This window comes from Falco cherrug, chromosome 2, assembly GCF_023634085.1.
Source record: "Falco cherrug isolate bFalChe1 chromosome 2, bFalChe1.pri, whole genome shotgun sequence".
In the NCBI taxonomy this organism is placed as follows: Eukaryota; Metazoa; Chordata; class Aves; order Falconiformes; family Falconidae; genus Falco; species Falco cherrug.
This window is the reverse complement of record NC_073698.1, coordinates 5,217,526-5,244,818: the sequence shown is the minus strand read 5'-3', so window position 1 is coordinate 5,244,818 and position 27,293 is coordinate 5,217,526. Positions and strand designations below refer to the sequence as shown.

Here is a 27,293-nt window from a genome sequence, read left to right as displayed (position 1 = left end):
GCCCCCATTTGTCCAGTTCTGGTGGCAATCAGGGAGGGAAATGAAGAGACAACCCTACCACAGCTTAATAAATGCAGGAGTTCACAGACAGAACAATTATCTGGCTAGTCCTGCAATGTTCCTGTTAAACTGCAAATGAGTACATCCTTACTGTCCTCATTTCTTCTCCACAAAATCATTTTTCAAGATCTGAAGCAGTCTGCTCTTTCTGCCTATCGCGTTTATCATATTATTGCTGTTAACCAGACTGGAAGCTGGAGGTCTACCTGCATGAAGAGATCTTTCTGCATCATTTGATGATTTCACTTGCATCACAAATCAGTCACATTTGTAATTGATCCTCAGTTTAACCATTTTATTAATTAGGTAAAAAATAGGTTGTTTCAAGACTGATGTGGCTTTTGACACACTCATTGGAATGGCATAAATTTGCCAGTGTCCTTTCAGAGAATGAACATGTTGGACAAGAGTATGTAATTTTATGCCAAACAGCAAATGAGCACATTTACGGAGCACAACTGACAGACTTTTGTTCCTCCGCTAAACAACATTAAGAAAATAAAATGTGCTATAATGGTGTCATAATGCAAAGAGGCTGTGCTGCACAGACAGTCAGTAAATCTGTGACAAATCTTCACTCTGATAGTCTGTTCTTCTGACATGGAGAGGCCTTCCATTTCCTTTGGTGGGAATGCTGTAGGTGTAAAAGACCAGGCTTGAGAGCTGTTTAGCAAACTTGCATGCCAAATTCCACCTCTCCGATGAAGTTGACCTTCCCCAGTGCAAAGATTTTTAGAACCAAAAAAAGACCTCCACCTAAGAGAATAAAATGCCCAACATGTAAAAGAATAAATCCTGGCCAAGGACATTAATCCAAGAATTAAGGCCTTTGAAGTACAGCAACAGGAGATTATAGTAATCTCATGTCAAAAATGGAATTGTATTTCCATTGAATATCCATTTTTTTAAAAATCCCATATTAGTCAACAGAGAGAGAAAACATGAAGAAAAAGCTATGTCTTTTAAACAGGGATTGTCACAGACTGTGAAACATGCCTACAGCTACAGATTTTAAGCACCCCAGAGTTTAAAGAGGCTCGATTTTGACTTCCGTGGACTCCAGGAAGTGTTCAGAACTGGGAATTTAGGGTGGCTTGTCACTGCCTGGAAATTGCCATACTGTAATGCAAAGGCAAGCAGAGATGTGTAGCACAGGTATAAGCGTATCCTGTGTCTGAGAACTTTGTATGTTGCAAGAGGAAGAGCCCCTCCTCTTCTCTCCCTCCTTTTCATTAGTTTCCCTTTACTCCCTTTTCTCTGTTTCTCCTTTTTCCTCTTTCTTTTCCTGTCTGCTCCCTTTTTTGTTGCTTTAAAAGCAATATATTATCAAGGTTGTGATGAGAAGATCTTTGCTCAGCAGTCACTCCTGACAGGTAAGTCAGTTACCCCCATATTTATTCCTCACTCTTCCTTCTTCTGTGACCTCCTTTCTGTTCCCTTGCATTTACCCTTGTGGGAGTAAATAAATGCCAACTAGATGGAGGTTTAGTTGACAAACCAACAGCTTTCAGGAGACATCCATTCCCAGGGAATTTCATGCGGTAATCATGTAAAGATTCTGCCACCACAACTCATAATGAGAAGGGAGACAGTTTTTTAATGAAACAGCTATTCACAGGTAACCTCTGAGGGAGCAGGCTCTGTCCAGCCTTCAGTGAGGAGGACAGTCATGCATTAGTCACCTCGGTGACCCAGCGACCTCTCTGTTACAAATGCATACATTATAAGATTATGTAACCCTCCCCTCTTCTGTTTTATTGACAATCCACAACTGAAATTCATGGAACCAATTTGACATGGATTTTAACTACTGATGAACTTTTATTGATTGGTGTGTTGCTAGATGCCTTGCCTCTTACCCATTAAATGCTCAGTGCATGCACATATGTTGCTTCTTTTTGCATTGAATTCAACATCCAGCCTTTCCTGCATTCCCAGGGAATGTGAGGAAGCCACAAACACTTGGGGATGGATTGATGTCTCAAGTGCTATGGCACACAGCTCATGCATGTCGGTTCACTTCACTCCAAAGCTATGAATAGGAGTCATTTACTTTCATTCAGATCAAGGGGTAGATCTGTTCTGTCAAAGCAGCCCAGAGGCCTCCAAAATCAGTGAGTTGAGCTGTAGAAGTGCTGGCATTAACAGCAGGGAGAGGAAGAAGTAGAAACGAAGCTTAAGATTGAGGACATTTTAGAAGAGACGGTATCAAGGTTTGCATAATGTGACGTGGTTGGTTTCTCTTGGTAAGACATGTTACCTGGATCCAGTGTCTTTGACAGAGGACTTCTCGTTTGAGTTCACATCATGTCACTTATATCCTGTAAGCACTTAATCCTGCATAAGTGATAAAGTGTCACAGTGCTGTTATGTTCCTTTCACTACTTTTGCCCAAGGAATTTATTCGCATGCAGGCTTAGATTCAGTTTGGATGCTGAAAACAGACATGGGCAAAATCAGGACTGTTTCTCGTTTTAAAAAAGATGGGAAGAATATTCTTTTGTCAGGCCTTGAGAAACAATCCTAAAGGTGAGAAAGACACAGTGTGTTCCCAGCTGTGCCTCTGACTTAATTCTTTATGTTCCTGCTATTCTCCTCAAAAAGTACAAAACAGTTTAGCATATATAGGTCAAAATGTGACTCATCAAACTGCATGCTGGGGAGGCCAGATATTGCAAAATGCCACTATTGTGTGTGAAGTCAAAGCCAGGCTTTTTCACGTGCAGGCCCTAAGTATCTTGCCTATTGCCTGTATTATCCAGGTTATAACCAATACTCTGGTATTGGAATTTGGGTTACAGCATAACCTTTCTCCAGCTTCTGTCTGCTTGTCACTGGAGACTTATTTGGAATACTCACACTGAGCAAAACTTGCATTTTGAAACTTGTAAATAGCAAGTTGTTGCTCCACAAAGGAAAACAAATGAATCGGTAACTAAAAAGTTCACAAATGCAAAACTGAAACTTAAGCAAAGGAGTGGCAGATTTTCACTGGAGATCCATGAGGACATTAGATGGAAGTGTGCTGCCAAGGTATTTGCCACAGTGGGATATAGATACTGCACTACGCCTTTTCAGAGTGACAACACAGATGCAGGAGTATAATGAGGTTACAGCTGTGCTGGACTGGGATCTAGTCTTCTGAATCAAGCCATTCAGAAGGTTTCATGTGTCAGTTGCAATAAATAACATGAAATGAAGAGAGACATCAACTTTTTTTTATACATGCACATGGGCGTGTGTGCTTGTATGTGTGTATATGCATATATATAGTGTATATATAGAGAAGTGAGCATTCTTAAAAGCTATATATGTATATGTGTAGCATCTTATACATATAAATATATGGTCCATCATTCTAATTCCACGCATAACTGCACTATAACCATTGTGGTTTATAAGATCACACTTCATATATGCATGACTCACTGGCTTCATTCATGTTTCCATATGTATGTAGAAACATAGCAAAGCAGACATTCCTAGAGACATTGCAGGACAACCTCATTGAGATGGACATTCTCACCTCCTCCCGACATGACGGTGCTTACAATGATGGGTATGTGACACTTATGTGGTCTTCCTGTTTACTGTAGTCATTATGATCCTTGCATGAAAGCATTTGGTCATATTAGTGATGTTTAAGGGCAACACCATTGCTGGCCTCTTCCAGGATGGCTTTAAACAAATGAGGTTCTGGGGCTTGGAGCGCTGTGTCCTGTACCTATTAATTCAGATTCATTAATATGCTAGTGCGCCACAGCATGCCATTTGCTTTTTTTCCCTTGTTGTTTTGAAAGTCATTTCATTAGTAAGAAGTACCTACAGCAATTTTGAGTCCCATATAAACGAAGATTAATTTAAGTTTCATAAAAACCTTAAACCGTTATTGTGCTGGCAGCCTTATACTTCATTGTTGAACTATTATTTTCCACATACCGTGTCTTAAAAATGTCTGCTAGCAGTGTGTGTAAGCCAAGCCTTTGATTGTGACGTAACCACCTATTCTGGCATCTTTATTTAACTTTTGATCACTTAACTTTTAAGTTATAAGCAGCTTTTAACTTGACACTTAGTGCCAAAACCGTTGACCTTGTGTTGGCACTTTCTAATTTGGTAGCCATCATTAACTGAAGATCTAATTGGTGTACTTGAACACTGCAGGTACCTCTTTGCTCGGAACAGATACATCTGTGTCTAAGTAAATACTTTACAAAACACAGAATAGTATCTGCTCTTTGTGAAAATTACTGTTTCAATGTAGAGCATTAGTAGAAATAATGAATCTTTCTCTAATGCTCTGCAGTCATGCTTAGTCTAGTACCAATAAAACCATGGCTGTAATACTACAAATACCTGTTTGGGAGAATTATGTGTTACTTTATATTGTACATATCAGTGGCTTTTGTGCATGATGGTCTTTCTGCATGTGACATTTCCCCCTGTAACTGCACAAATGACTTCAAGGGGAAAATAGAGTCACATCTTCATCTGATGTAATCCACTGGCTTGACTGAATCCCATGGATCCATGCTGATTGCATTTATGCTGGCTGCAAATCTGGCCCCATAAACCATGGCAGAAGGTGCAGACTGCACCGGGGCTGTTTCTCAGTCCTCACAAGCTGCATTTTTCTTTCACATCAGCATGGTGATAGACAAGTCAGATCTGTTTCCCAAGTTTCATTCCCAAAATCTGAATGCCTTATACTTCATGAAGTCCCACCGAAATTAGTTTTTTCATTTAGGATTCCCATGGAGAGAACTCCCATTGGGACATTTCATGTCAGGAACTCATGGACTGCAGTGGGTTCCTTGTGTGCTGACTTTCATGAGTCTCACACAAGGTCCTCATAGGCTGGCTCTCGGGCTGCGTTTGTAGTAATGGGCAAAATACAGTGCCTCCCAATGTGTCACTGGACAGGAAATGCTGTTGCCTTTGACAGTGATTCACACTTTTTAAAGGTAGGCATCAAACTAAGGTGCTCTGGACTGCTTCCTGGAAGCAGTGCCTTTCCCCACTAGTGAGACACAGGACTTGATATTTGGGCTTTGATGCTTTTAGCCATGCCATTGTTCGATGGTTAAATTTGCAGGGTGGGGACAGTGTGAATATTCCCCTCTGTGACAATTTGGGTGCTATGGAATGGCTTAAGCTCTCTTTCCCCATCTCCATTCACCGATGCCATACAAAAAACGCTCTCATGCAGTGATCAATGAATTGGTAAACACCCTCCCCTCTTTAATCTGACCTACGCTCCTCTTCAGTCTCCGTAGGGCATTTCTGTGGGAGTGTGAGCAGGCCCCCGGTGCTGCCTGTGCCACCAGTCTGTTGTAGCTGTGCTTGGGGTCTTCATCTCACTCTAACGTCAGCTCTTCCACAGAGGGGACTAATGCCCTTGAAGAGTTCTCTGTGGCATTGTTGGCACTGTGATTTTTTGTTTCGTTTTGTTTTCCTTTACTCTGTGTGACTTGCCTTTGATTTTTATTCTTCTCTTTTGTGCATGCCATCCATGTTCGTAGCCAGCATTGTGTGGAGCTGCTTTCCTCGTTCCAGCAGCAGTCGCCATCCTCCCGTCCGTCTCCCTCAGCTTCAGTTTGTGTGAGGAGTCACTTGCTGTTGGTCTTTCTTCCCTCAGGCACTTCCTCTTCAAACCTGGAGGCACTTCTCCCCTTTTTTGTACGACATCACCGGGATATCCCTTGACGTCCAGCACTGTGTACTCACCTCCCCCTAGGCCCCTTCCCAGAAGTACCTTCTCTAGGCCTGCCTTTAACCTGAAGAAACCCTATAAGTACTGTAACTGGAAATGCGCTGCTCTGAGTGCCATTGTCATCTCGGTCACGCTGGTGATCCTGCTGGCGTATTTCATAGGTAAGCTTATTTCTGTGGGGTTTTTTTCTGCTTTTCTTTCATTTGTCTATAAACCCACCCGTAATGGTAATGTTTGGGAAGCAGAGGGTCAAGATTATGGTACAAATAAGGCCTCTGTTGACTTAAGTGTGGTTGCAGTGCTGTGGTAGGGAGTCTAACACATGTCATAGAGCTAGAAGACCTTAGTAGAACAGGAGTCATACATTGTGCTCCCTTCAGTGGCATGGATTGTTTATGTTCTGAAGAAGAAAGTATACCTGGAGTGAGATAAACTCACCAGTTTTTTTCAAAGCAGCCCACTAAAACCGGCATTGAAGTCTGTATTCCAGTCACAGTCACATCCAGGTCTGTGCGAGTTTTCTGCCATTGACTTTGATGGGACAACATCAGAACTAAGATCCTGATACATAAAAATACAGGTTTATTCTGTCTTTTTGTGGTACATCCGCCATTTAACCAACTATATTGAAGACCACAGGGTGACTGGGAGGGTGGAGAAAGACTGGGTTTAGATCATGGTCCAACAGGTCCTTTTTTGAGTAGGAGGAGTTGGGGAAATTTGCTACTTGGGTGTAGAAGTGGATTTTTCTTGAGCTGTGCATGATCTGAATTTCTTTGGTTTATAAATGTTGTCCCTGTTCATTGCAAAGAAGCATTCTCAGTGTTTGTTGCAAAAGTAATTGAACTGTTAGAAGTGAAAATTGTGTTTTTCAGCCTGTAAATTTGGGGTGTTACCATTACTTTTTCTTCAGTTAGATTTGATATTTGTGTTATAAATGTCTGTCAAAGGTCCAGTCCTAGACTTCTGTTTTAAACTGTCAGTGGTGCAAACTCTAGTTGTCAGACACTTAACAGATGTGATCATGGGTAAAAAAAGCCCATTTCTCATGGCACAAATGAGCTTTTTTGATTTGGCTGTGACTTCCTGTACACTAATGATCTATAAAAGGTTGTGGTTAGAATTACAAATCTTAGCCTGGATCGAAAGATTTTTTGCTTTCATTTCACATGAGTATAATTAGCACTACCACAAAGGACTGCTTTTGCTGTGTTCCTTTTATGTACGCTTCTTTAATGACTGATACTTTTCCACTTCTGCCTTGCATCATACTCTGGTCACTTTTATGTCTCCTGTAAGAGGAGCAGGAATGATTAATTAACCAACATTAAATCAGCAGCAGTTTGATGAAATATGCAGTCAATTTTCATCATTTGCTATGTACATTTGGACTCGCCTTTCTCATTTGTCTGGTATTCTCCTTATGCCCTGAACATGGTTCCTTTGGACATTATCTCAGTGTGGCAGAGGAGTATTGTTATAACTCAGAATATCAGTGCCTGTTAATTCTGACGGAGGAGGTCTGTGCCGTTTGATAGATGGAGAAGAGTTTGGTTTGCCACTTAGTGTTCTCCAACTCAAACCCCTTTGTTTCAGGGTTCTGGAAAGATCGGGCTCCTGTTTTAAAATCACAGTTAATGAACTGAAGAGACAGGTCCATTGAGTGTTCTCCCATCCTTTTTTCTCCATTCAGATGAGTTCTGTGGCATTTGCCAGGCTCCAATGGATGGCTGGCAAGGTGCCAGAAATGCTGATCAGGTTGAACTGCTGTAATTATGGGTCATAATTACTAATTTCTAAAGGAACTATCAATTATTAAAAATCAAATTCGATGGTTCAGTTCAGCATAAACATACTTAGCAAAGATTGTCTGTACCAGACCCAGTGTTCTAATCAACAAGCAAAGAGGCAGATATTTAATTAGATTTTGATGAAAAAATGTGTTTAATTTCAAGTATAATCAATTATTAATTACTGTAATGAGTGACTCTGGCAGGGTTTACTAATTAACTCATTTAAAAATTATGAATAACCTTTTCATTTGTAATTATTTTCTACATCCTGTCAAGTTGCAGATGAGAATTGTATCACCTAAACCAAAAGAAAAAAAATTAATCAGGGAGTCAAAATATTTGTACTTTTACTAAGTTAAGCTGAGACATTTTGAATTCTATAAAAATTACACAGTTCTTAACAGGAATTGGTTCATTCTTTTAAATAACCTGGTCTGTTATTAAAACAAATCACCATTTTTCCTCCAGTTTTTGTTTTTTTTCCCTCCCTATATTTGCATAGTTGTGTTTTCTTACAGATACCTTTCCTCATGTAAGCAGTGTCTTGCTCTTTTTGATGCCATGGGGACTATTTGAGTGGTAAGATATAACTTAATCATGAGTAAGAAGGTCTAATCTATAGAACAGCTCATGAGTGTTGGGAACTTGGCTATATTCCATCTGCTCTTGTTAGTTAAAACAACCATAGAAATTATCTTTTTAATGACCATTTTCATTTTCCAATGCAAACTGAGGTCACTGGAAAGACTCCCATTTAAGTGAATGGACTTTGGATTGGGTCCCATGGCAGTGGCTTGGCATTTACTCTATTTTTTTATGCACTGGTCGGTTAATGGAAATACTTCAGAGTAATGCCTAGGGATTCAGGATGCTCTTCACAGCATCAGGCAACTCAGAGTCCTCTGAATAAATATTAAAAACAACCCATTGCTGGCCTTACCTTCCTGTACAAGTGTGTGGAGCTAGCGACATCAAAAGATACATAAGGGAGTCCTGCTATTGGCAATACTTTTTGTGTGACAGATGCTCAGACACAGCTGTGATGGGCAACCATCTGAGGCAGGCAGAGCCACCTGGAAACTGCGAAGCATTGGGTCATGTCTGAAGTTCTTTGCTGAAGCTAGTTATTTTTGAAATTCATCTGAAGCACTTGCTAAATCATTTGTTTAAGGCTGAAAGGCAGAGTTTCCATTATTTTATGAAAGTCTTTATGGCATTTAATAGTCTGAGGTTCATTTATCTTGCTGGGCTTTTTCAAAGGAGAGGAGAAGTAGCATAAATAGAAGTCCATGGAAGCCGAACAGCTGGTATCATGTGTCAACACTGTGATCACGCTGAAGGTTTTACAGGGCTGAGTCACTGGTCTGGAGAGATAATGACAAACAAAATATAACAGGGTATATTAAACACCAGAAGCTGGTTTTCATTTGAATTAACCAGCTTTTGATTGACTTGTTGCCACCTTTTCAAATATTCAGAGACACACACTAAGGCAGTGGCAACAATGCACGTCAAAGTTTTGTGCACACACAGCTTATGCAAATCTTGTGAGCTCTGCAGAAGCTTGTCTTCTGGGGTGAGAACACCAAAGAGAAAAGCAGTGGCAGATCAGGGCTGTAACATTAAAATGGCAGGAACCACTGAAATGAAAGGCCTCTCAAAGCAGCTTGTAACTGACCTGCAAATTTGCTGTTCCAGGAGGCTGTGAAGAGGCACCACTTTAAATTCCCCATTTTAGGACTATCCATTCAATTGACAGCTAAACAAGGAAAATTTTTATGGCTTTTGCTGGGATGTGAAGGGGTCTGTATGCCACGGAGCTCTGCCTGAGACAGCTGATTTATGGCAAGATTCTTATGGCAGAGATAATACCACGAGGTGTGTTGATGTCCAGATGCTTTGCCAGCAGAGTTTCTGTACCTGGTAGAGACCAGACCTGTCAGCATGGCACTGTAAAGAATCTCTGACATTGCTCCACTGCCTGGGAGGAAAATTTCTGAGTTTAGAAACAGAAAAGACCTGTTTGATTGTCCTGATCTCCATGCCCAGCAGCTGTTTGGCTAGATCTGTGGAACAGTTTCTAAATGAATTAGTGATGGAGAATAGTTTCTTTCTTCTGAAACAGAAGGTATTATCCTCTGCCTGATGTAGATTCCAGACTAGATGGAAGTACAATTTGATGTAGTTAGGCACTTGCCATTTTCCTATACTTAAGCATGTGCTGCGGTTATATTGCATCAACAGCGGGAAAGACGAGCATTTGATTTAGATTAAAGTTAGGGCTGGAAAACATATTATGAAGCCTAGACTGGAGTCAAAACTCTCTCTACTTCTCAGCTCTGCATTTGTTTGAACTCCATACAGATGCAGCTTCACTTAAAAGAACAGTGTTGGTTGCTACAGGCAAAATGCTTTGACAGTAAAACTGTGTTACAACTATGATTTGTTTATAAAGTGTCTTTCTTTTTATTGTCTAGGCATCACTCTGAAAGCTAACTTCAGCTCAGTTTGTCCACGATTCTTTGATGCTCTGTAATAAACCCAATTGAAAGCAGCTCTCCAAAGCTTTTAGCTAACTAACTAGTCAGCTAGGGGCATCTAGTATACCAATTACCATGGTGTTTACATGCCACTTGAGATCAATAGGAAAAGTTGCTAACGGTTAGTTATTAAACTTGAGCTATGTCTATTAATCCTACATTTATACCTTGATATTAAGGTTCTTATTCAAGTTAAAATATAAACCAATTTATTACCCTGCCAACAAGTTCCTTTCATTTTCTGTTTCAATATTTCTTTTCTGATCCCAGATTAAGTTCTGTTTTGCTACTGTTGCCATTTGTTCTTTTGATTTACAAAGATATTTTTGTGCTTTTTTATTTCCATCTTATCTTAGATAATATGCAGAAACGGGAGTGAAACAATCTGTTCTAGAAAAGCCTTTATGTTATGAAGTCAATCTGTCACCTAAAGAGGAGTTTCGAGGTCCTTTCTTGGTTCTTTCACCTCTTCACAAAATTACTGCACACAGTTCACTCAGTAACTTTGAGTCTCATTTACTTGATTTTACGTTTAATCTATAAAACTGTCAGATCCAGTCTGAAAGGTGCTATAGTATTATCATTAATGTATTTTACGATGTGTGTGAAACATAACATTTCAGGATACTGATATAGAAGGGCCATCATCATGACCCAGTGCTACCATTTTTATCTTGTATAACAGAACCTGAATATGTCTTTTTTTTTCTGTGAAAGCTGGCTCTTACTGTACCAAATGCATGGACAGTCCCTCTCCCTAAGTCATTCGGTTTAAGTGACATCTAGCTCGCTCTTTCATACCCAGTGACATTTGGGGAATACAGGCCTTATTCTTCTCATGCACATGCTCCTCTTAAACTGCAGCAACTCCATTTACTGTAGCACTGGTTTAAATGCAGTCACAGTTGATAGCATTGGTCCCAGTGTCTGCAACAAGAGCTGGACCAACCCTGGAAATGTCTGCTTGTATTTTAATATATTCCAAATACTGCAGATTGACCTGACTAAAGACAGAAAATACATCAAGACAGATGCTGACCCTTCCATCCAGGTTTGAATGATCTTCTTGTCTTTTTTGTTCTTGAGCTCTGAATTTTGCCCTTGTAAATTATCTCAGGAAAGCTAAGACACGCAAATAGTCTCAGCCCCACTGAGAGATGCCATCAATGTGAGCTTCCAACTGATCGTTCAAAAGTGCATGGAGTTGCAGGAAACTTTTTGCATTGTTTGTTCCATAGCAGAGAGATGGGAAGATCACAGGGCTTTATGTTAGCCTTAATCACACTTCACTCTTGTTAAGGAACAAGCGAGGGCAGCTGCTGTGTGTAAAGTTTACAAGAGGCTGGTTGAGCAGCACCAAGCTCCGGAAAGCTGCCTGTGGGAATCTGGCAACAGAAACTTTCCCTGGTCAAATCTACAATGGAATAGTGAATCACTCAAATGCCTCAGCCCCAGTCACATTACTGACATCCCCCCATCTTTCTCTCCATGTGCACACACACACAGTGTTCTATAAAACACAGATACATCCCCAAAGTACAGCTCAGTGTAGCTACATTAAGGAATATTACATATGCATTTTGCCCAACGTGACCAAGAAAAAGCAGTTGGTTGTTAGTGCAGTACCTGTACACAAGATAGTAATCATCAGAGAAGTGAGAAAGATGCAAAATTAAAACCAGGGTGAGCTATATTCAGTCTTGTATTTCCCCATTTCATTGTCCTTCATTGCAGCCTTAGGTGCATGGTGGTGTGAATTATAACTCAGATGTTGCTTTCCATTTCCCGCGAAGTCATAAAGAGCTGTTTGTATTATTAGAAGATTGCATGCATTTTTTTTAATTATTATTTTTTTAAATTTGGATTTTGCATTGCACGTTTGGATAGCAGCTACTGCTAGCTTTATAGTTTAGAGTAAAGGAAGTACAAGTGGTTTAATTGCAGCTTTAAAATAAAGGTGATAAAGGTACAAGATCTCACTTTAAGGCTATTTTTGTGAAGATCAATTCAGTCAGGTGGGTGTTAAAAAACTCACCGTAGAAACTCCATTAAAAAACATTCACTGTTTCGACCTAAATACAATCTGTAACCTGGCACTAAAAGTGTTGGGACAGGAGAAATATCCAATGATGCATATGCTATTGGAAGAGAGACACTGCCAGAAAATGTTACTGGAGGAGAACAGTAGAAGATAATATAAACCCAATAATTTGTTAGAGTTGTCCAATCTTAAGAAATTGTCCAAACTGAGAAGTATTAACATTTTGGTATTGCATTTGATGGCAACATGTATTGAACTCGGTGGCAAAATTTCTGCTTTGCAAAGCAGTTAACACTGCATCAGAGTTTACACAGATAAAAAGCCTGGTCAAGTACTGCATCTGCTAGAACTAATTCAGTGTTTATTGGAAGCAGGAAGAAGCAGCAAGTTTCCCATAGTCTTATTTTTAAAAATTCATTTCTGAATTTTCAATGTTAAAAGTCATAAACACTATCACATCATCAAATCATACAATCATTTAGGTTGGAAAAGACCTTTGAGATCAAGTCCAAATGTTAACCCAGTATTGCCAAGTCAACCACTAAACCACTTTGCTAACCACCACATCTACGTGTTTTTAACAACCTCCAGGGATGGTGACTCCACCACCTCCCTGGGCAGCCTGTTCCAGTGCTTGACAACTCTTTCAGTGAAGAGGTTTTTCCTAATATCCAGCCTAAACCTCCCCCTCTCAGGACACTGAAGGCTAGTAAACTCCAGTGGCTTTACCATTTTCACATAGGTGAGTCATAGACCTACTTTTCCCAACTTACACATGCAAGGATCTCATTAGCCCTTTTCGGCTATAAAAATCACATTAGGATATTGTTATACAGCATCTTCTTGTGCTTACTCTGAAAGTCACTTTGCTAGGGTCCCATTTCATGGGCACAACTTGTGATCCATTATCCTAAGTGTATTGGCTGGCCTTTGACACATTTTGTTTGAACCTTAAGCGCGTTTTGTTTGAATCATTCAAGTTTAGTGGCTGTCCAGCTTTTGTATTTATTTGCTCTGTCATCACTGTATTTGTCACTTGAATAGTCTTTGAGTCATCTGCTTGTTTAGTCATCCATCATTTTACATTTACTTACGTAACATTGATGTAAATGTTCGATAATTTCAGGCCAACTATCAGTTGTTGAATTTCACAAGAAATTTTAACATTTGATGGTTATTCACCAGTGATGATATTTTTAAGGTCTTCAGTTAGTTTTTAAGCACATATATACATTGCTTTTTACCACTGGGAAGTGGTTGTTTCATTAATAGAAAATCATACCCTATTAAATATTTTAATAAAGTGTAATCTTGTAATAAAATGAGTAACTGTTTGTTACTTAAGAGTTATTTTTCAGAAAAGCAATATTGTTGGCCTGAGTTACCATACATTCACTTTTTTTGCTTTGTCAGTTGAATTCTGTGCTTTGTTTTCCATTATTTTGTCTGTAATATATGTCAGGCTAACTGATCAGAGTGACTTGCATTCTCTTCCCTTCTTAAACATTTGTGCAGCATTAACCCTGTTCTAATCTCTTGGTTGCTTGTTCAGTATTAATCACTGAGTCAGATTCCTCTTCTGCTATCTCATTTACTGGGTTCAAGTTAAATGAGCCTGCAGATTTAAAAATGTTTGTCCTTGAATAGATGTAGTTTAATATAATTCTTTGTTATTAATGGACTGGGAAAAAACTTATTTCCTGTGAAATAATTGCATTATTGTAGTTATTTTCAAAAACTAGAACAAAAATTCTTACTGAACACTTTAGCCTTCAATATAACATTATTAACAATTTCCCCATCTCCGTCAAGCAAATAGTTATATTGTTGCTCAGTTTTAGGTTTCAAGACACTTTAAAAATGTTCTATTGTTCTTTATTTTTTTCAAGCCATGTATTTTTTTTTCTTCATGTCCTCAGCTTCCTTTCAATTCTCTGCATGGTCATAGATTTATAGAATTGACTTTTTGTTTCCCTATTTTTCTGGGTTTTTTATATATTACTTTTTTATTTCTGCTTATTGTTTTATTTTGACACTGAATTTTGTCAAAGTCTGATCCTCTTTCATCATGGGGGGATCACTGGAAGAATGACTTCCAATTAGAAGAAGGCCACCAATATGACTGATTTTTTAACTGTTTGAAAGCAGGTTGAGGCTGTATATCCAGAAGGCTCCATCTGATCTTGGAGTTTGCATCGGTGCGCCATGAAACCAACCCATCAGTCACAGAACATCACAGTTAGCCCTTTAGATTCCTGATCCTTTCTTAAATTTAAGTAACTTCAGTACAAGGAGGGATAAGTTTAATTCCATGTGTTTTTATTAAATGGTAAGATATGGGCTTTCAGCTTTTATAAGCTTTCATCAGTTGCTTTTAGTGAGTTTTTATAGTTGCTATAAGCCCCTAGAAAAGAAAATAACAGCATGCTGACACCAAAAGTGCTGGCCTTGCCTTTATGACAGTGGCACAGATGTGCTGCTATAATCTTCATTTCACGGCTTAGATTGACCTTTGCACACAGATGCTGGAAAGGAATCAATTTTACAGTTCTTAATATCCACTGGAAGGAGTTATCCTCAAGTCCATGTTTTTATTTCATACTAATTAGTGTGAAATAACATAATTTAATTGTAGTTAAGTGTAGACAGAAAGATTTCCTATAATGGGATTTCTTTCAGTGTTTTTAATCACCATACTTTTTTTGTGGGTAACTAGTCATGAGAGTAAGCTTAGTTAGGGATGTCACTGACAGTGAAAAATATTCCTCAGTTATGGTTTAGTGTTTCTCTCCCATCCTTTTCTAGCATAAATTAGAAGATGGTTTCAAAGCCTGATTTACAGCCCAGTCATACATTTCTTTCGGATATGTGCAGCGATGCCTTCTTTATGGTTTTTACCTGTAGTTAAAGTTGAGCTATGTGGTAGATATACATCTCTATAGTGCTAAGTGAAGTGTTGTTGTTAAGTATACTACCTAGGTAACAGACTAGATGACCTGTAAAATAAAGAACAAAAACTCCAATCCACTCTTTCCCTCTTTGTGACAGGATTTCAACACCCCTGTTTATGCTGAAACATAAAAGCTCCAGAAGGACCACTTACACAGTTCACTTTGAGATACCAGAATCTGATGCTCAATAGAGTAGGTAGTTGGAGGTTATTGAATTTGTGTGTTTATATGAAAAAATAATAAACTCTCCCACCATTACCAGCTTTTTCTGTCTTCCACTTCGATTTTATCATGCCTTAACTTCCAAGCCTGTCCTTACTGCAGTCAGAAGCTTTTGCCTAGAAAGATGATGAGAACAGCATATGTTAGCTGTTTTCAAATATGGTAGCACATAACACAGCAGCAGCATTGCACCTTGCTTGCTTAGTACGACTGTAGCATCACTTCGTTATGCAAACAGACTCTTTAAAAAGCAAAGCAGAACAAGGCAGTTAGTATAGAATCATAGAATCGTTTAGGTTGGAAAAGACCTTTAAGATCATCAAGGCCAACAGTTAATGAGATGAGTGGAGATGATGGCTACACTTACACCAAGTATTTCAGAAGAAATTCTAATTGGACTATCAGTGGAGCAGAATCTTGTTTAATTATGGCAGAAATTATAATGAAATTGAGGATCAAAAGGGCTTCCTGTGTTTTTTGGTGAAAAAAAGTCCCACAATCTCAGCATAATGATATTCCAAACAGCACCAATTCAAGTGGTCAATAACAGCTTATTTGTATTAGTATGTCTTCTCCAGCCAAGCTGGATCATGGGCTAATCCAGGTTTTGAAATGTTTGAATTTGAAATTCTGGGTGTGTCTGGTCCAGATGGGTACATTTCTGTACTGTTAAACTCTTACGGATGGTCACACCCAAACTATCTATTGAGAATGATCTCTGGTTCTTGCTAGCTGAACTGTGCACAGGAATTCAGAAGGTATTGGCTGACTAGAGCCAAAATCATGGTAGAGTCCCTTCTAACAAATAAATGGTATAAACTATCAAGTTACACTGCTCGGTACTGTTTAATTCACGACTATCAATGTAGTCTTTGGGGATAAAGGGACAAGGCCACGTACTGTGTCCCTGAGCAAACATTTTGATAATTCTTATTTAACAATCAAACAAAATTATCACAGCCTAAGTAATCGCAAGTGAACATATCCTAAATAGTCCTGTGAGAGCAGGGGTCTGGATCCCTTGCTGCCAATGTCATCATTCACTTGCAAAACTTTGCTGCTGGACCTACTGTTAGTTTATATTCGTGTTGCAGAAGCATGGAGGTAATGGAGAATTGTGACACCTCTTTTCTATTAGGAAGAGCAAACAATAGTGTGTGCTTTATCATTTCGCTGATCCACCCAGAGCTGGCTGCCACAAAGCCAGGAAATCTGAGCTCACACATGCTCAGTAGGGACCTGTTTGGAGTGCAGTAGCAAAATTGTCTGTACTGAGTGTATTCCTTCCCTTTCCAACCCCCTCCTACTGCTACCAAGCAGGCTGCACATATGGCATCCCTAGAAAGCAATTGAACATGCTACAATGCTGGAGTTGCCAGGGTTGAGTGGCAATTTCTGTGCAATTGTTCTGCACAGCATTGGACCAGTGGAAAAAAAATAGCCCGTGATGAGGGAATTAAAGGCTATTACAGAGTATATATGCATACAGGGGCTGATCTAAAATCACACAAGCAATCTTAATTCTGTTCTTTGCTCACTTTTGAGTGCTTGACTTGGCGAACTTTGAGTTTCTTTAGCAAATTATTTTTTTAGGTGTAATTAGATATAAGGATGGCTGTGGGTCTTTTAAGAGAATGCTGTGGGTTGCACTTGCCAGCACTTGCCTTAATCTATGTGCTGGATTTAGTTCTAAGTCCAAGGGAACAAATCATCAGGTTGTGTGAAGTTTCGTTATTGAGAGAGCTTTTCACACTGATCTGAACCATTCACATAGATTTATAGTACCTGAAAATACTGTTCTGGATTTTTCCCATGGTCTCTGGACAGAAAAAAAAATTCTTGTGTCATTAGTTGTGCCATGTCACCCACTTTATCAGCTTTCCCAGCCTGTACATTTGTATCCATTTGCTGAGCTTTTGTAAAGGGGAAAAAAAAAATAATAATGGAATTTTTCCCTTTCCAAATGACCTGATGGAACAATCTTTGTTTTTCAAGTTTATGTAAAGAAAAATTAGAAAATAAATTAAAACATTCTTAGCCTGCTTTAAACATACCTGTGCATTTGTTGTCCAAAGCAGTCAAAACAATGAGATGCTCCTGAATAGATGTGCACATTAAATTTTTTCAGATCTCTTCAAAAAGTCATCAAGCTGACAGGATTCTGCTTTAGACCTCAGTTTTCATGGTGCTGATGAGCACTCAGGCCCTGATCTACAAAATGTGTAAATTCATACTGGATTTGAAGCACCTCCATCATGCTCTTGAAGTTACTAGATTTACTCAGGCTAAGTAAAGCTGAAATTAAACCCGTGCTTTGGACATCAAGGGATTTCGAGATTGTAATTTTGTTAATTTTTTTCTTGCATCAACTAGCACAGCCCAACTGGGGCTCTGGTGCTATTAGAATGTGCATGGTGACTAATAACATTAATGCAGTTTTCAGCTGATTTTAGGATTAAACCACAAGCAGCACTCTCAAATCATTTCCTTGTCTTTATAATAAAATCATGTTCGTGTTCAGAAGGATAGATGAGCAGATAGCCATCTGAGAGATCAGCTCATGCATCAAATTCTACAACAATATTTATATCTTAACCCTTAAACTGCATACTAGATTTAAAGTCTGATCTCACATCTATTGTGCTGAGGTGATAGAAGACAGGTATTTTTTTTTGTGACTTTTACACAGCTAACTGTATTTTTTAGATTTAAGCAACCTGTTATATTAATTTGAGAAAGCGCATTTCCTGATAATATCTGGTAGAGATAATAAGGAAGGAAGCATGTGAGAGGTTGTTCATTTACCTATGTAAATTACACCCTTTTTAATTAGGGTCTCACCGTTTGTATGTGTGTCATGAAACAGAATTTGTAAAATTATACTGTCCACAACAGGATAGCCCAGAATTTTAGTAATTGCAAAGCAAGGTAGGAAGCCCTCTGGTAGGGCTACCTGTCCTCATTTCTCTAATTGAAGTGAGTACCGCAATGGGAAAACCATTATTTCTAATATTATATACACAAATTAAAACTCCATTTAGAGGTACAGTGGGACCATCTTGTAATTGACTTTGATCTTGGAGAAATATCTCAGTAATATTTATAGTAATATGGTCTCTGCCAGAAGGGGTATCTAGAAGGGAAAATACTGTTTTGCTGAGAAAGGCCTGAGCATGTGTAACACCAAATTTACTGGATCTGTGGGGGCTGAAATAAAATTCTTCAGTGCAGTAAGCTGCCTAATAGCGGCAAAGTGTTGCTGAGGTCCATCTTTCAGCTTTTTATTCTGCTTTCACAATGGTGTAGATGGTGAGGAAATTACAGATTGTATGTAAGCAGACAGCTCCTTGGATAAGCCGTACCTCTTGTATGTCTATTTCTTTCTGCAGGTTGACGCTTTAAAAAATCCTCCTAAAAATACCCCTAAAATATTTAAATATTCACATTTAAAACTGCATTTTCCCTTTCCTGCAGGAAATGACAATCGTCCAGCAAGCTACTATAGCACTGGAGGGGCCAGTGATCATCTATTAGTGGTTTGAATGGACAGACAATCACTTCAAAGTCTTTGATCCCCAGAGGTAATTAGGAAGACATTGAATAGGAAGTGCTGACTCTTTGCATTGAACAAACATTGAGTTTAACTGCTTCATTTTATAACATGTCTTTCTAGTCACTTCCGTGAAGGTTTCAAAGAAATGTGGTGCTTTAGCTGGAAGCTTTTTTTCTTCCCTATTAAGAGCAATTGGGAACTAAATTAAAACATAAAGTGTTCTCCTAAGAAGGAACTAATGCTATTTGGTAGACCATCTGCTTCTCTCTTGGAAATCTTTGATACAGCTCTTCAGTCAGGAGAGGTCAAGTAATAGCTGGTTTGTGACCAGTCAAAGCAAGTAAATGCATTTGCAGCCAGGACATCAGGCGATTACCACAATACTTTGTTTTCCAGAGAGGCAGTTCCCACTTTGGTGGCAAAATTTTAAGAGGCAGGAAGCTCTCCGTCATTTGCATGCCTCCTTTGCACATGGTAATTCTGATTGAGGGAAGGAGGAAACCTGAATTATCTCTGAAGAAACCACTTCTGGTACTTGCATAGTTTGAGCTCTGAACGTGGGGGAATGGTCAGGCAGCAGGCAGGGTCCCAGGTATTACTGGATGTATCCCATAGCATGTATCTATACTGAGCTAGCTGTGAAAGCACCTACCGCTTAGTAGGCATTTGGGGTCCTAAAAAACCCCACAAACAAATACAACACAGCTATCTTTCTGTTTTTATCACCTAAATCCTTTGTCCTAATCCCTTCACCCAGGGAAGGATATGGATTCTCCAGTTCTCAGTATGAAGTACTCGCAGCCCAGCCCAGCAGAGTGTCTTCATCTTCATCTCCAATCTGTGAAGAAGGCTTGTAAACCGTTTTTTCTCATTGAAGGTGGCTTACTGAGCAGTCAGGAATGGGAGCAAATGGGGAATTTACAATAGTGAGCGTTACCCTAAATGTTCCTCCTTATACCTTCTTTATTTTTATTAACTATTGTCTTGTGTCAAATCAACAGGCCAGGAAGCAGAGCCATGGGACCTCCCAGCCGCAATCTGAGAGTCTTCACTTAAAGAACATGTAAACCAAGCTGCCTTTAGGGCTCCATTCCTTTGTGACCTAGAAATTTGACTTTTCTAACTGCATAGCAGCCCCAGTCCAGCTGGGTTGTGGAGAGTGCTGTGTGCAGGTTTCGCTGTTCCAGCACGGCTGTAGTCCCATCCTGGTGTGGAAGCTTGCATTCATTCAGGCAGAGGATGATTTCTGAAGTCGGGTTTCCCATTCCTTAAGTAAGAGCTGTAATCCACAGAAGGAAAGCATTTATGCATAGGAAGTGATCACAGACACTAGAAATGACACAGAGTGCTGTGCAGAGTTTTTGATTGCAAGGTAACTGCCAAAGTCCATGCAAGAACTGGCCTTGCAGGATCCCCTCTCTCCTTGCCCCATGGTAGCTGGCTCAGGGACCTGGGTATGTATATAGGAGTGATGTGAATTTGTGATATTATGAACCATTGGGGTCTTTAGTCAGGATCCTAGATTTCCATTCCAAACCTGAGAACGTGTTAGGTACTTGAATATTAAATAACTGCAACACTCAAAGTGTCCCATCCCCTTATATGAACAACGAGATCTGTCTGCCTCAGGACTTGACCTTACAAACAAGGAGAGAAAGTACTACACTGCACTGCATCTGGGCTTACTGCTTTTTTAACTCTTTTGACACCAGTAGGGACATAGAGCCACTTCAGTCCTCAGCTCTTCCAGTGTTGGGATGTTCCACCATGCTGGGACATGGAAGCCTTGTCCAGCACTGAAATGAAACAGTAATGTAAGAGAAAAACAAACTGATTGATTTCTTTTTTTAATGTTTGTTTTACTGTTTCTATCCTCCTTAAGCTTGCGTGCCTCTTCCTTCCTTTATTGAAGATTGACAAACCAGTCATTATTTCATGCTGAAAAGCTCCTTTTCATCACACTGAATGTCACAAAAATATGATTAATTCTGCAACAGTCAGTTCTCACACTTCCACAGAAATCATACGATTTCACTGTAGAGAGAGACAGTTATCCAGATAATTACAGTCAAGTTTATTCCAGAGATGGGAGTGAAAGCAATACATTTACTTGAGTCAAAATTAGCCCTGAGTAATTCAGTGGTGAAATTTAGGTTTTTTTCAATTAGGAGAAAAAGCAAACCTCAGGTCTCATTTGAGAGAGTGTGTTATGATAAACCTGACTGTCGTACCTAAAGGTTAAAGAGGAATATGTAACCACCACATATCTCACACCACAAAAAGAGGGGAGAGCAAAGAAACAAGCTTTATAAGTGTCTTCTGAACCACTGACTGAGCTCCAGCTGTTTTTCGAAGTCCCTTTTACTTTTTTTCTTAGCTTTTCTTTGCTCTTTCCTAAGCTGCTCATTTTTTCTGTTTCCTTCTGTATTTTTCTCATCTTCCTCCCCATTCTTTTTTGTTTCTATTCTTGTTCATTATGGCATCAGTGCCTCGGCAGCTGTTCCTTCTCACGCTGTTCCCATTTTGTCCTTTGCCCCATGCTGCACTGCAGGGGCTTTGGAAAACTGTTCTCCCTACCAGGAGTGGTCCTTTGTCTTATGTTGGCTTTGGCTTTGCTATTACCAGTGCAGTGAGCTGCTTGTAGAAACTAGTGGAGTAGTGGAGCCAAACTCTTCTCCAGATCGACCCAGTATTAGTAAAGCTGAGCTGAGGAGGGTGGGGTGGCTGTGCAGAGAAGCCTGGCATTCCCAAAGCTTGTGCACTCCCCTGTGTTACTTAAGCAAAATATACTGACTTTCTTATATAAAAATGGATTCAAAATATGAAGAATTATTGGTGCAAAGAGACTGGCTAGATTTTTCAAATGAGAAGCCCAAAAGACTTTCTGTCTTGGCTGCATGCCATTTGCTCTCTGTGCTTGCTGTAAATCCAGGTTGTGTACCACGCTTATGGTGGTGATGATTAACTTGTTTTGTTGAGCTTCCATTCTAAGAAACTCCCTATTCATTGTTCAGGGCAAGATCAGTTGTTAGCTGTAAAACAGTTGTTATTTTATTCATTCCTTAGCTTCTCTAGGAGCTTTGCCTAGGGGAGGTATCACCAGGCCAGCAGCAGTACCTGCAGGACTTAGCTCTGAGAGGACAGGCAAGGCGGCAGCAGCAGAGCCTGTGAACCACTGTGAGAATGCATTTAATGAACACTATCGAAGCAGCTGGTGGCTTCACCCATAGCCTTAGTTTCAAACATCTCAATTGATTGGTTTGGTTATTTATCGCACTTAGCTTGCTGCTTTGGGCAACGCAACAAGCTAATAAAGGACCAGCAGTGTGTTTTTCACTTTTTTGCTGACTGATGCAGTTTCTGGGGGTCTCATATGCTTCAGTAAGCATGCCTTGTCTTTTCTTCTCCCTGTGATCTATCACAATCATCTGCCTCTCTCTGCTAACTCCTTCGCTCCATCAACCTGTCCCAAGACATGTCCATTTTGTTGACCATGTGAAAGATTATCTTGCTTTGTTCTTTTTCATCCTTAATGCTGTAACAGTTTCTTTGTTCTCTGCTCTGCTGAGTAAGTTGGTTTGACTCCAGTGTTTTGCTGTGTCATAAGCAAGTGGCGATAATACAAAGATACCCAAAAGCCTGGGTCTCTTCAAAACAAACTTGGAAACAATGTTCCTCTTTAATTGGCTTAGTAGCATCAGCTAATGTTGCTTATGGCCTCCACAGACAGCTATGGGGTAGGAATAATGCAATACAGAAAGAAATAGTGTTAAAACCTAAAAGATCATGATCCTGCATACTTGGTACCACCAGTATGGACTTTGATTTATTTGGATGGTTAAATAGTTCAAATGATGCTAAATTGTTTGTAAATTTGCTTTGCTAAGTGAATCTGAGTCCCACAAATGAATAGCCACATCACCCTGCCATGGCTGAAATGCTGAACTCAGCAAAGTAATGAAACCCTGGAAGGACTGGAGTTCGGTATCGTTCTTTTCCCCACCAAGAAGGCAGCCAGAGGTGACTTAGGACTGAGGATAAGGTGGTCTATTCTGTCACAGAAAATTCCATTACTCACTCAGCAAGTTTCAGGGCACTTTTTGCTAGCACTTAGCTACAGTTAAAAGGTTGTGCAAGTCAAAGATTTTATGTCAAAACATGGGCATAATGGGCCGGAAGCCCCAGATACTATTATATCATCTAAGTTGTTGGTGCTCAAACAGCCCAGAGAGGACACATGCAGGGTTTCCCCTAAGTATTGTTTCCATTCCAAGAGAAGGCAGACAAAAGAGTTTTATTAGCCATGGGAAATATAACCAAAGCTGCTGCAGAGAGCATGTCATGAGGCTTCCTAGGCAGTGAAAGCTACATGGTATTTTATAAAAGGGTACAGTTTAATGATTGTTAATTGCAGTGTGCTCTTTTAATACATGGGGAGCCTTCAATACCTCAATATCAACAGAGCATCATGTTGGGGAGGGAGAGGGCGAAGGACAAGGGGGCTTTTAGGAGGGCATTTTCTCTTTGTGAGCCACATCTGGCATCTAGCTGAGCAGAGGGGGAAAAAAAAGCCAAAGAAAATGTCAACAGTGGGTTCCATTGACCTGGAGACTGAGAATGTCAGGAATCTCAAACTACTTTTACAGCTTCACTTTGCTTTGAGGAACATTAACACTTCAAAGTATATGGTTGTGCCTCCAATCCATGGTTCCAGGGTCCTTCCATGATTATGGTTGACTTTTTCCCCCCCTCTCCCCCACAAGAAAGAACTTTGCATCAATTTAGCGTGGAACAAGATTGATTTGTGCCTGCCCTAAAACCTGTAAACTGTGTGCAACAACAGTTTTACACATCCCACTGAGATGCGGAGACCCAAACCATCCGCTGTTGTTACTACTTGACTGTTTAGCGTGAGTATGGCAGTTAGGGGGAGCGAGGAGAAGAATGCATTTTCCATCAGCTTGACAATCAGAAACTATTAATATTTGGAAAACAGTAATGATAAACACTTAATCAGGTGATTTCCTAATAACATACCTGCTACCAGAGTGTCTTTCCAAAGTAAGTTAGACTCCTTGTTATGGTTTTAGGAAGGCTTTTGTGGTTATTACCTACCTGCAGCAAAAATCACATGATGGCTGTTTGCCTTATGGGTGGGAATATTTATAGGCTTTTATTTTGTGCTTAGAAACATCAGATCAGAAACCCTGATAGAGCAATAGCTCCAGTCTTTTGCATTGCATGTTCTGGATTCTTTTTAAGCCACTTAGTAATCAAAATGTCTTTAAAATAATTCCATCTTTCTCAGATTCTTGTGCTTTTGTATGCATGATGTACATAGATCTCGTTCTCGAGGGTTGTTATTAGAGACCTTCTCCCAGCCTTTCAGTACTTAAAGGGGTCTTATAAGAAAGATGGAGCGAGACTTTTTACCAGGGCGTGTAATGACAGGACAAGGGCTAATGGTTTTAAATTAAAACAGGGTAGATTTAGATTTCATATATGGAATTCTTTATGGTGAAGGTGGTGCAACATTGGATCAGGTTTCCCAGAGAATCTGTGGATGCCCCATCCTGGGAAGTGTTCAAGGCCATGTTGGACAGGGGTTTGAGTAACCTGGTCTACTGGAGGGTGTCCTTGCCCATGGCAGGAGGGTTGGAACTAGGTGATCTCTAAGGTCCCTTCCAACCCAAAAAATTTCATGTTCCTTTGGGTCTATGATCTATGTGATTATGGGTTCAATGTACACAGAAAGCCTTTTGCTTTAGAGAAAATCTATTGACCAAAGACAAAATTTAACATATTGATGCAAGCCTTTTATCTCTGTGTGTTAACACAGTATCTGTTACAGATAATTCTGTCATATTTTTTGTGTTGGGACACTGTAAGACACTTGGCAAACGTTTAGAAATTAGTTGTAACATGGGATAGTTGATTCACTTGCTCAAAGGGACGGATAATATGCAACAAAGCTGTACCAATTCCAGCTTACACTGAAGCAAGATGTTCCCTTCATAAGTCATTTCCTCCCAGGTGTTCTTAAATGTGTTTTATGTGCATGGAAGAAATGCTGATAGCTTTTCCACTACGCCCAAAACAATGCTGAGTTTTTCACTTTCATTTTCTTGTAGTAAATAATGATCTACAAGCAACAAGTCCCTCCTAAGGACTGGAGGTGAAACAATGTCCTTTCAGGGAAATAATGGCCTTTCAATGTGTTCCTAAGAACGTGTGTGGCAGTTAGGCTGTGATATCCAAAGGACAGTACAAGTGGAATGGTGTAGTGAAAAAAAACACCAGCCACTGGCTCAATTCCTGCCTGTACCAGTGATGCTCGGTATAAGCTCATGCAAGTCATTGTAATGTGAAGACATCTGGCAGATGGAGTTGGGATTAAGCACTTCAGGCCAGCAGACCTACTTGCTCTCTAGGATTGGCTGAGTGTGGAGGAGCAAACAGTATAGTTTTCATTCTGCTTGGAACTACAAGCAACCATGTGGTTAAACATGGGAACTTGCATGCTCAGAGCACCTAAGCCCCTGAGCTCTGTAACAGCTCAGCAGCACCTGGGTAACGCTCTGGTCCACGGAGAGCCCTGGATGGCATTCTCAGGCAGCATCCAGTACTGAGCTTAACACAAAAACTGCTGGTGGAGGAGTGCTTGAAATGCCTGTTAGGGTTTGTGAACCTGTGAGCACAAAGTTAAGTGAATTAACACACAATCACATTTTAATGCCCAAACAAGTGACCTGAGTCAGTCCTTTAATCTGCTGTAGTTCTCTTTTTCCTTTTTGTGAAGTAGAAATAGATTCCTACCTGATGAGGTTTTATAAGGTTAATAGCTATGAAGTGCCCAGGCACTCTGATGATGAGGGCCCTATAAACACAAAGATTTTATGCAAGCATAGCAATTCCAAATGCTTGATGCAAATTCCTTGCTCCCAGTCTGATCTCCTTTCTTGCCTTGCACAGTTTCTATGCCGAGTGGATATACTTCTGACAGGTGAAAATACTGGCTCCTTTGCCTAATCTATGCTGCTTGAATTGCCAGTTGTGTTGGTGGCATTCCTTATTGGTATGTGTACCTGTATAAAAATGTTTGACTTTTCAACAGGTCCTCAGGAGACCTTCCTTGCTCTTTGGGAATTTTAAGAGGGTATTTTGTTTCTTAATGGTGAAGACTTTGTTAACAAACACAGTCCCCTCTTACATGATAAAAGGAGAATTTTGTTCTCATGTTTTGTGATGCTGTAGTAGTGAAAAGACAAGGTTATTCATGTTAGTAAATGATAGATGACCTAATTGAGACTGAAGTGGAAAAAATAACTGATTTTGCTAAATTGCCTAGACATACTGGGTTTTTTCAGCACTACTCAGATTACTTTTCAGTCCTCTTGAGAATATTGTTCCTGATGCACAGGTTTGAAATAAACTAGCCACTTGTCCCTAACAGTGTTTGCCAAGGTCAGATGTTATCTTTGTGAATAAAATGAGAACTATAGGGAATGGAAATGCTCTATTTCTTTATGGGTTTTGTTTATGTTAAATGGCTGTGATGCTAGTGCCATTGTACAGTATCTTGAGAAAATTATAGTGTAAAATATCAAGGCGTTCCCTTAAAAAAGAAACGTCATTCCAAGTGTAGCAAATATCGGATCATTTAGCTGTGTAGAGCCTCAAGCTAAACTGGATACTGATTATGAAATGTTTTTGTTGGGGACAGAAGAACCGATATGGGAAGCCACATTCTTTTGCTTTATATTTTCAGGGGGCATGTATTAGTTGTATAAGCATATGATTTTCCATAGTCTTTATACATGTGTTTGCTTTTTAAGTATTCTGTCTTGTTCCTTAACTTCACTTGTCTTTATGTAATGCCTTGAAATAGATTCACGTGTGCACTGAATGATTTTGCATGGCCCAGAAACCTACAGAGAACTATACCCTGATATCACACAAATCTAAATGGTGCTACTTGTTTTCAAATCTTGAGGATGTATCTTTGGTCTGAATACAAGAAGCTGAGTTGCACTAAGAAGTGCTCAGTCATAGTTGCTTGGATTTGTGGTGCTGAGCACAAAGACATATGTGCAAGATCTGTCTTAAATTGCCTCAGTTTTCTACTTGGTCTTATTCAGGAAAAAGTGTCAGAGATGTCTATAAGAGCTTCTGTGTTTAATTGGTGTTTTTTAAAAAAAAAAAAAGAAAAGAAAAGAAAAAGAGCCTATATAATACGCTATGAATACATCAAAACAAACCAGAGTGCAACTTTCTGGGATTTATTGGTATGTCGATAAATAATACTCCTAGCATTTCTGTGTTCACTGCATTGTCACCCCAGCCTTGGGATATTCTGAAGCACTGTGCCTGGTTATTCTCGCACACAGGCCATGAGTCAGGAGCGGTTCTACTGAAAGAAG

The 27,293-nt window shown here is 39.7% G+C and overlaps 1 protein-coding gene across 1 annotated transcript in view; it reads left to right on the top strand.

Moving 5' to 3' along the window:
* TENM4 (teneurin transmembrane protein 4) overlaps positions 1-27,293 on the top strand; it is a 353,678-nt gene that overhangs the window by 139,952 nt on the left and 186,433 nt on the right. The window contains 2 exon segments of the mRNA XM_055703071.1: positions 3,521-3,619; positions 5,699-5,934. Coding sequence (XP_055559046.1) covers positions 3,521-3,619; positions 5,699-5,934 — 335 coding nt within the window.